At 41.2% G+C, this 10,785-nt stretch overlaps 1 protein-coding gene across 4 annotated transcripts in view; it reads right to left on the bottom strand.

Annotated features, from left to right (window-relative positions):
• Positions 1-853: 853 nt before the first annotated feature.
• ptch1 (patched 1) overlaps positions 854-10,785 on the bottom strand; it is a 45,957-nt gene continuing 36,025 nt past the window's right edge. For 2 of the 4 annotated variants that reach the window (XM_067521451.1, XM_067521449.1), the window contains exons 18-24: positions 10,364-10,644; positions 8,108-8,245; positions 7,757-7,899; positions 4,653-4,752; positions 4,175-4,531; positions 3,528-4,077; positions 854-3,419 (exon numbers count right to left, since the gene is read on the bottom strand). In XM_067521451.1, the coding sequence (XP_067377552.1) occupies positions 3,529-4,077; positions 4,175-4,531; positions 4,653-4,752; positions 7,757-7,899; positions 8,108-8,245; positions 10,364-10,644 (1,568 nt within the window). In that variant the 3' untranslated portion in view covers positions 854-3,419; position 3,528. Of the gene's footprint in view, positions 4,078-4,174; positions 4,532-4,652; positions 4,753-5,178; positions 5,215-7,756; positions 7,900-8,107; positions 8,246-10,363; positions 10,645-10,785 lie in introns of those variants that run through there. The other 2 variants (XM_067521450.1, XR_010915565.1) reach the window with 2 other exon arrangements.

Raw genomic sequence — 10,785 nt, 5'->3', positions numbered from 1 at the left:
AACCAATTTCCTTGCAGTCTATAAAGCTGTCAATCAAAATCATTCGGAACACGGACTGGAGTTGGGGTTGGGGGGCAGGGGTGGAGCTGGGTGGGCTGCTGGGGAGGGCTGCAGGGCTCCAGACCAGATGTCACAGTTTTGCACTGACGGACCCAATAGAGGTAGAGAAAAGAACATGGAGGGGAGGTCATGTTAACTTGTAGCTATGTTATAGTTAAATATTTTGCAAAATATACATATTTACTGTTTTACAGTTAGGTTATACTAATACAGTAACGCAGGCCCGTTTGTGTCCGTGTCAGTTTTAGTTAGAATTTGGACAAATTTAATTTACAAACATGGAAGAATTACACGATGCATTCATCTTTTCTTGCATTCAGCCACTCCACTCTGCTACCTTCCCTGTCTGCAGACATTTGTCCTGCACGTATTCCTTTGATAAGCAGATATATACGCATGGTATAAAAATTGACATTCTACAAGGGAGATCTGCCCAGGTAACTCAGGCTTCTAATCCCATAACCCACTTGGATAAACCAGGTTTATAGTTTATATTGATTAAGTAAGCAGCTTCCTTGAGAAAGCAGACCTGGTAACCTGGTTTCTTGAGTGCACATGAAAGCAGTGACTGGAAACAGGGGGAAACATCTGGCCTGGCTCTGATTGAAGGTAAAAAAAAAAAAATTTACTTACTTACTTAAATCACGCTATATTCTATTTGTTTATTAAAAGGTTTAAAGTGTTTTTTTTTTCTTAAGAATTGACAAAAACCCAATAAATGCAAAAAATGTTGTACTATTCCTTTAAGTATAAAACTTGTAGAAAGATTGAAGTCAAATTGAGACCAAAGCAATACTTTTAAGTTTCCATTTATTAAAGTTATAAACAAAGAGACAAATAAGTTATATTTTTATTTGTTAGAATTCTATCAGTGTTTGAACATTATTATTTAGAGAGCTAGTACAATTTTCTACTTTCATGGCTAGCCTTTGACAAAACCAAAGAAACAGCTGTCTCTCTCCAAGGTTTGGACATAATACTGAAGGGGAGGTGTTGATGTTGTCTCACAAGACAGTTAGCAATGAAAGTGTGCACCTTTCCATTATTGTATATCATTACATATAAACTCTTTAGAAATATACTTCTGTCAAATACCATGACAACTAATATGTACACTACAAAAATAAATTTTCATATAAATAAATTATATGGCATACATTTATCTTTGTAACTGAAAACAGCATACATCCATGCCAACCGAGACAAAATGGCAGTCTGGAAGAACCACTGATTTTTTTTCCTTTTAAAATCCTCTAAGAGCTATGTTGAGACCTGTAGTGTAAAATGTTATATACTCTTTTTTTCCTATTTAACATTAGTAAGCACTTTATACAGATCAAACTCCATTTATGTAAAAACATTAAACTGTAATAGTGTTTTTTCAATAGACATAAAATCCCTGCATTTGTTATCCACTGGCATAACAACAATTATGAAAGAAAAAGACATACTTTATATTAAAAAAATATAAATATCACAAAAATGTTGAAAACAAAACAATAAAAAAAACATTTAAAGGAATAAAATAGTTGCCAGCTATGATTCTCTCCTCTTCTGCCAATGTGACATTAGGAGAAAACAAAATGGAAAAACAAAACAAAACAATAATACCACACACACACACACATAACCTATTTCATGCAAGCAGCTGGTGGAACATGGTGGGAAAAGAGGAAAATTACAATAGTTATGGGGGAGAGCTACATACATGTGGTTATCAGGAGGGGAGATTTTAAAAGTGGAGGAAAACTGAGGTATGGAGAGGGAGCGTCAAAAGGGCCTGGATGTGTAACTGAGGGGACGAGTTACACGTATGCATGTTGACGTAGAGACATGTAGATATAAACTGGCCATTGCTAATGCAGAGAAAGGCCGGTGGTGTAAACTCATGGGGCACAGAGTTGTGCCATATGACAAGTAAGGACATCCTGGCATTATGTCGTAGATTTTAATGAGCTGAGGTCAGTGGGGGTGGCTGAGGCCCAATTAGGACCACTTGTCCTTACTTTCTCTAAAGAAGAGCTGTAACCAAGTAAGACATGCGCATAAACACTTAAGACGTGAATATTTATACACACGAGACACATAGAGAGCACATCGTCAGGCCATATAGGGCTTAGCCTTTAGCAGGCTGCATGGGCTAGCTTATTGTTTAGACAGAAATAAAGAGCTACGTGAGGTGAGATATTCCTGCTAAATGAAGTTTAAATGCAGTCAAGTGCCAAGTTGAATTGGGTCGTACAGTATACAGTATTGTACAGTTTTAGCTTATCCGCTAGCCACTTAGGGTGCAGAGTTAGCACCCCGTGTTGACCCTGTTACAGAATCAGTAATGTGAATATCCCTGTAATGGCAGAGTGAGTTTCTGAGGTGGGTTTACTGCTTGTATGTCAGTTTACAAGACAGCCTGTTTTGAGCCTGCTAGGGTTAAACAATACATAACCTTTTACAGTAAAATATAACCAGAGAGCAGCCTAACAGACAGTGATACAAAGCTGAGAGCAGAAACAGGTTCCAATGCAAAGGCAATAACTAACAAAAAAACAAAAACAAAACAAATGATTTAAAATTTCTTCATATCTGCTCATCTTAAATAGCACGCATAGCGTGTCAACTTAAACAGTAACTGTTTCATAACTACCACAGGTTTGTGATAAAAAAAATTATAGTTGAACATACGTACCTTTATACAATAAACACACACACCCTGTTTGATAATTCTAACAATTCCCTCATATGAGTGTTAGGAGGATGAATCCTGGTTATAAGCTGGAACATAACCGAGCTGTTTCACATCATACAGCCCTTCACACATTTACTTACTTATGGACACACAATCACACACACAAACACACCAAACCACCCACCCAAAAACACACACAGACAGATCACTTCTTTTGTTTAAAGAGACATTTGCATAGAGTTATAAATGAATATTATTTAAAAAATATTTTGAGCAGCAACAGTGAATGCTGACAGGTACATTTGTCTAGATGAAGCTTCCTAATGGCACAGATCCACAGATGAGTGAACAGTAATCAGAGATCTATCTCTATCTCTCTCTCACACACACACACTCACTCACACACCATATAAAATGAGGAGATGTACATTTTCTACAATTATAGCTAATTTGTGTTCATATTTACATATGTATACATCTTTTTAAATATAGGTAGAAATATCTAAGACAATATTCCACTGGGTTACAGTAAGAATGAGCACCATGATGGCAACACCAGCAAGATTCAGGTGAGAGTCAGGCTGGGCTGCGCTGCGCTGGGTTGTGGCAAGCCAGGTCAGCTGCTTAGTTATAGAGAGGAGTCCATCTTTGGCCATTGTACTTCCATTCTCAACAACTGGAAACAAAAAGGAGAGTGTAGTGTCACCACTTTATGAAGAACACACTTTTCTAAATGGGACAGCTACACTACCTATGGTTCTATCGCAGTATCCTGAGGTCTCACCTCAGCTAGCCCGTCTGCCGCTGTGGCTCCCAGCTGCCTCAAACTCCAAATCCTGTAGCTCCATGGCCTCTACCTTGACTCCTCTTGCTCCTGTGTTTGTGTTAAGTGGCACATGTGGGTCCTGGAAGGCAGATTCTGGCTCTGTCGACCCTGATGGGCAGTAACTCTCTGTGGCTGTGTATACTGGGTAAGATGAAGCAGGGGGGCTCTGGTTGGACAAGGGAGGCGGATGAACGGCAACAGTGACAGAGGCTGACGCTGTTACTGTAGTTATGGGTTGGCAGTATGGGATGGGGTTGGGGTGGTGGTGTGGGAGGTGGTAATTAGGCTGCTGGTTGTGTGAAGAGCGGGCTCTGTGGCCTGCTAAGTGTTCTCTATGACCATGTGAGCCATAATGGCCCCCAGCCTCAGTAGCGGTTTCAAAAGCGTCCATGCGCGGATGGGCTGGGGGTGGGGCCTGTCTGTGCAGCTGGCTCTTGGGGTCCCTGCTGCTGCTGTGCTGAGAAGCACCATGCTGGGGCCCAGAATCACAACCCTGAGAGGAGGCAGACTGCAATATAAGACAATAGGGTAATTTTATCTACAATGTGAGAAACAACAGATATTTTGACATTTACAAATGCCTTACAATGGGGATATTTTCTTACCGAAGACACACTATAGGCTGGAGGGACAGGCTGTCGGACAGTTCGTCTATGCCCTAATCCTGTTCCTCTTTCCTCCTCTGGCCTGGCTGCTCTGCTTCTGCTGGTCTGGAGGTGGTACTGCTGTTCTTCTACTCGAGTTTGACCTCTGCGTGAGGGCAGGTTGTAGTTCTGCAGCTCCTCACTGATACCAGACACTGTGGCATTAGAGCTATACTCTGAGTCAGACGAGTCTGAAGCTCCACCAGAGGTGGTGGTGGCAGCTGCGGTGCGGTGAGGATGGACTGAGAAGTGGACCACGTGAGGATGGCCCTCTGGCGATGGGGTGGGTAATCGGCTACGACCATCGACAGGGGACACCTGAGAGATAGAATGGAGCAATGAGAGATTTATATTCCCTACCGTGGGAAACATTCAGTGTTGAATGATCTTAAATTCAGTTTTCTTGCAAGAGTATTTTTTAACCTTCCTCACAACTTACCTCTGGATAGGGTCCAAAGTATGACAATAATACTGGGAGAAGGACCAATCCATTGAGCACTCCAAGAACTGTTAGGATGGCCAACACTGCAAAGAAATACCTGCATACCGGACACACACACATACAAGCTTTTTTAGAAATTTAACTGAATGCAACATGAAAAGATGGCATTACATGCAAAAAAATACAATTTCTTTCTGCCTTCCTCTGTCATGCAATGTGAAAACATTTACTAAAAATATAAGTTATAGCCCAAAGTGCAAAGAATGTTCAAATTATATGATGGGACCAAAAAAAACACAGCTGCTCAAACAAACAGACAGAAAAGAAGAGAAACAAAGAAAATACCTGTGCAAACCACAGAGGTTTAAACTTGGGGAGACACGTGCGAGATTAGCCATTACACATGCCCGAAATAATACTATTACAAAGACACACAGCCACTCCCCAAACACCCAAATATATATAAAAAACCTCCCACAGACACAGACAGACAGTGGTTCTGAACAGCAAAACAGAAATGTACCTTGTGTGTTTCTAAGTCCTGCCAAAGAGGGTTAGTCTTAAAAAAGCCGCAGAGAGAAAAGAAAGGAGAAGCATAATTAGCCAGAGCTGGTTAATTCAAAGGCACGGGAGGAAAAGAAAAAAAAAAGGGGGGGGGGGGGGGGGTGTATGGGGGCAAGAGTACTCTCTCTTGGGTGTGTGGTGTATAAGCAAACATGGAGAAAACAAAGCAGTGAGGAATGTGAAGGCGAAGGGGGGGCTAAGGGCTAAGGGAGGAAAAAAAATGGGGGAGGAGATGGGAGGTTGGTAAGGGGAACGTTGGGGGGTGGAGGGGACACAAGAGGACAGGGGCCTCTCTCTCCTTCCCGGCTCTAAAAAAGCGAGAGGGAGAAGCAAACAAATGAAGTGAAGGGTATAGAATTTAAACAATTTAGTCTAGGAAGAAGAGAAGGGGACCCTCAGAGTTCCACCCCTCCCTGGCCTCTCTCCCTCTCTTTTATTTCGTTTTCTCTCTTTTTTGCCCCGCTTTTCTCTCCCTTCTTTCCAGCTAAGCCCCTGTGAAATTCCCGGCCACTCCACAATCCCCTTCGTCTAATTAAATCTCCAATGGATCAGGTAAGACTCCCCAATCTCCACTCTAACCCCCCCTCCCACCCCTCATCCCCTCCCATTCCCAAACAGCTCTGTTCATTAGTGAAGGCTTTCCTCCTCACTTAGTTCTCCAGTGGAAGTTCTCAGGTTATCATGGACACACTGATAAACCATATGAACAGTTAACCCCTTTGCCTGACTCAAGACAATACAACTATACATTGTGTGTGTGTGTGTGCATAACTAATCTCTCTGTATTTTTTTATAAATGTTAGTGTGTGTGCAGGAAGAAAGGCACACAGCAGAAGAACACCCACAAGTGAAGATTACTGGTCCCTATCACAAGACAAACTGTGCAGACTATTAAACAGAATGACAGATATACATATCATGTTGCGTTAATGACAATTTGGAAGTGCTGGTGACTGAAACTGCTATTCCAAACAAAGTCATGTACTCTTATTTTTTCTATAAAACTGAATTAGTATATCTTAAATATTATTCAATAAAATTACAAGTATATTAGGTCTATTCTGTCAAGTTCTTATTTTCTTCACATGTCCTGGGATGTACATTTTTCCTGATAATATTTTAAGGGAGGAAGCAGTGGGCATCAATAGAAACCTATAATAACCATATATTTATTTCAAAATCATTGTCTTGACGAAGAAACTTTTTTTTTTTCCATTTCACGCAAGCAGAAAAACACAACCTAGTCCTGTTGTTATTGCACCATCTTGGGGCCTTACTTTGTTTGCTCAGACAACAGCAGAACCTTTAAATGGAGGCCCAAGACTGAGCCAGAAACCAGAACTCACCCCTGATGGTGAGGAGGGAAGGTCTGTAGAGCTCTCTGTGTTTATACGTGTGTCTGTTTGCATGTGTCTCACTTGAATGTGTGTATATGTGTGTTTTCTTGCTGGCAGGCACACCACCATTGACCCCCATGATTACAGGGTCAGGGAGCAAGTTGGGGTGTGTGTATATGAGGCCAACTGTGTGTGATTGTTATGAGAGTGTGCATGCTTGCGCGGACACATGACACAGTTTTTGTTCTTTCAGATCACAAGGACTTAAGTGCTGCCTTTTTTAAAAACAGACAAGAGTAAACAAGTTATATGTCTACCATGTGTGCATATGTAGCCGTTTTATAACCATTCACTGAACTCAGTGGAAACCTGTCATAGTATTCTATGCTCAGCAATTTACAGAAGCACACATTTTCCTCCCTTATGGGGCAGCTGGCTGCCACTCTTCTGTCAGACGGTAAAGAGACCAAAAGGAGCCACCAACACAGAGTCCCCTGTGTGTCAGTTTAATTTCCACTTCTCCTGTCTTTCCACATCTGCCTTCTTGCCCCCACCCTCTTACTCCTTGCCATATGAGGGCAGTTAAATCAGAATCAGAAGAATCAGAATCGGAATCAGAACTAATTAAGGGAGACTTCTAAAAGCTAAAACACTTTCCTGCTCTCTCTCCCTCACCTTTTTTTGCACTCTTCTGGCTTTCCAACTGGCTTTCCAACTACTCCTTTAATACCTCCCCTTCTGACCTTAGCCTCTGCATCTTTACCCTGGCTTCCCCCTAAAATGTCAGTCATGACAGACATTAACAGGAAGGAGAAGGATGAAAAAAAAGATACAAAGAGAGAAAAGCGTGGAGAAAGATAAAGGTCTTGTTTATTAAGTTCCTTACAAATCAAGCCACAAAAAATAGAAAAAGCTATACAAGAATGTCAATGGTAGCTGGAAAAGAGATGACGTTTATAGAAGAGGGGCGGTGGAATGCGGGTAGAAGACAAGAAAGAGATTAAGTGAGGGAACAGAGGAAGATAGCAGCCTTCATGCATGATTAGTGTCTCAGGTGGATTCCTGTGACATGCAGATTGAGGCATGGTCTCAACGGTCTACTAATACCACACAGGCGCCACACAATAACCCTACTAAGACCAAATCAGCATGCTTATGTAAGTGTAGCCTTATATAATAATAATTACATTTTGTACTCACCTTACAATAAAGTCAAACTCAGAACCTGCCAGCATTAGAACGCCTAATAAGGTGGAAAAGGCTCCATCGAGCACTGGTGCAAACATGTGCTCCAACGCCAGCACTGCCCGCTTGTGACGATCCCCTATGGCTGTCAGGAATGCCTTTAACACACATACACACACACACACACACACACACACACACACACACACAAAACACACAAATTCTTAAGTAGTTCAAAGAATCAAAAAGCAAAAAAAAAATACTGTTAACTAATAATATTCTACTAGTTAATATAAATGACTTAATTTTAGTTACACGTTGACCCGTTTTATTTTACTGTATTCTAGTCATTGTGTGTATTCCTACCAGGGCCACATGGACAGTGAACTCCACTCCAATGCCGACAGAGGCAATGAGAATGACCACGGGGACAGCACTCAGCTTGATTCCCATCAGCCCCATGAAGCCAAACAGCTCCACTGTCATGAGAGACAATACCAGAACCTGAAAAGGAAATGAGGAGTTTTTGTTACAAGAAGAGAAAGTGTCTTTAATCATTAACTGAAAAAACATGACAGAACAGGTTGAGTTTATGTGCATTATTTTAAATACAAAATACATAAATTTGCGTAGGTAATCTGTACAAAGATTAAGTTTGTACAATTTCAAGAAATAGTGCTTCTTTCTTCTGTGTTTGAAATAAAATATATAAAAATATAGTAATATCTTTTATCCAAAATGATGAGAAAATGGCTTTGTGGGTCAAATGACTGTATATTGAAACAATGCTCATCTCTATTCTTTAATAAACTATTGTTCACCACATGTGCTGTGTGAATTAACTTTTGGCCTGGACTTTGAATGCATACAAGACGTATTAGCGGTGACAATACATGAGTATATGTGTAAGTGATCTTTGAGATGTGTTCAGCAGTAACGGACCATACATGTGGGTGAAATGTGTGTATGTGTGTGGTGGGTAGCTGAGAGTAAATGTCATTATCAGCTGACAGGTATCAAGTTACTTGGGGCCCAAATCCTTTGAAGAGGGTTGAGGTCGGCAGAGGAGGGAGATGTGTGTATGTTTATATGTGTGGATACATATACAAGTGAGAAAAGACCCAGTATGTGCATGCGGAGTGTCTGCATGTTATTTGTATGATATAGTATGGTGTATGCCTCACGTCTATCTTGGGTGATCATGAGAGTTCTCTTAATTTAAGAATTTTATTTTTGTTAGTTTTATTTTTGACTGATTCATGTCTGATATTTATTTATATATTACTGGATTTTGTGGATGTGTTGAAGATGAAATTCAGATTCCCAACTTAATTCTGGTGCAGTCTATGACTGTCCACTGTCCTAAATAAATACAAATATTTAGAGGAAACCTTTGTCCATGGCCACAGACTTTTAGGACATTTAAGTTCTCCTAACTATTTTTTATTTCATTATTGATCTTAGCAGAGATTGCTCTTTTAGACATACCTGTAACAGGCAACTCAGACCAAATTAAGGACTTCTCACAGGTTCCCACAGATAAAAACTATACATACTGTTGCTCGTGTGCATGGGCAGGAAGCAAGGCCAGATCACAAATCATCACTCTACAGTAATTGTGTTTTAGACTGCTTCTGATGCCAAATGGGAAGAGTAATCATGATCAAGTGAATTAGAAACAATCTTTCTAAATCGAAACGCAAGACACAGGGTTTAAAGAAGACCACACCAGACTGTGTGGTGAGGATGGATTTTGGTATACCTATGAGGCTTTAAAAGGGTTTATGCAGCTGGTAGTGCTCTGGTCATGGACAGAGCAAATGGTTAAATGTGACACCTTTTTTACTAAAGCCTTAAGGATGAACATGAGGTCCCCTCCTACCCCCCTCAGGTGGCCTGGCAACTGCCTGTTGTAAAATACAACATACCAGAGAGAAAAACCAGAGCACTCTGCTTACGTGTTTCTGTATGAATTATGTACCTGCATGTTTACATGTTCACATTGTGTGAGCGTGCAAATATATACATCTTTGTGTGTGTGTGTGCGTGCGCGCACACGCACCCATCAGTGTATGTGAATGCATGTGTGTGTGTATTGTTGGAACCTCCTTTTGTGAGAAGAGTAGAGAGTTGTGGAACATGAAAAAAAAACTTTTTATAGAGTAAAAGAGTGGGAGCAAGTTCCTTGAGCAACTTTGTGTCCTCTCCCCATTCATTTCAGCACCGTTGTCTGGGAGTGTTGGACTAGACTAAACAGACTGGGCCTAACAAAACAGCACAAGATAAACACTGGTGAGTGGGGCTAGAATAACACACAGCAGCCCCTGCTCCTTTCCGCCTCATCTCTCAGATGCCTTTTGGACCACACATAAAAACCAGGAAATAAAGGGATGGACAGCAGGCACAAAAGTTGGTGATTCCTTCTGTATATGAAACTATCAAAGGAGCAGGATGTTATTTTCATCCTCCTCCTTTGATAGGATGCAACCAAGAGGGAGCACGCATGTGGGCATCAACAGAAATATGACATTTCCTGTACTTTCTAGTTAAAGTATATAGTGGCCATACAGGCATACATGTTTTTCTACCCATTATCAACAGTATTAATGTGTCAACACTCACTATGATGCCGGCAGTCCATGGGTTGAGCAAAAAGAGGGCACAGACCAGAAAGGTGCAGGCGAGCACGACGCTAATGGACAACAGCAGCCAGTGGCGCAGACTAACATACTGTTCCCAGAACAGGAAAGGGTAGCCGTTGGGGTAGGAGGGCAGGCCTTGCCGACTGTAGCTGCTGCAAATAGCCCTCACACTTTCAATGGCCTCCACAAACTGTGGTGTCTCCCGGAGCCCGTTGAGGTAGAAGGGGAACTGTGCGTATTCGATGGGCTCAGCAGCCGGGACTGGATAAAGAGACATTAAGACGAGAAGTTAGTTTAGAGGATGTTAAAAACTAAACCCACTGAGTCTAATATACTTTTAAATTCAAAGAAACAGATTATTGACTAATATTCTGTAAAGAAAATAAAGTGAAAATGGCAACA

This window comes from Channa argus, chromosome 11 (assembly GCF_033026475.1).
Source record: "Channa argus isolate prfri chromosome 11, Channa argus male v1.0, whole genome shotgun sequence".
Classification (NCBI taxonomy): Eukaryota; Metazoa; Chordata; class Actinopteri; order Anabantiformes; family Channidae; genus Channa; species Channa argus.
The sequence above is the reverse complement of the archived record's forward strand: the minus strand, read 5'-3'. Positions and strand labels throughout refer to the sequence as shown.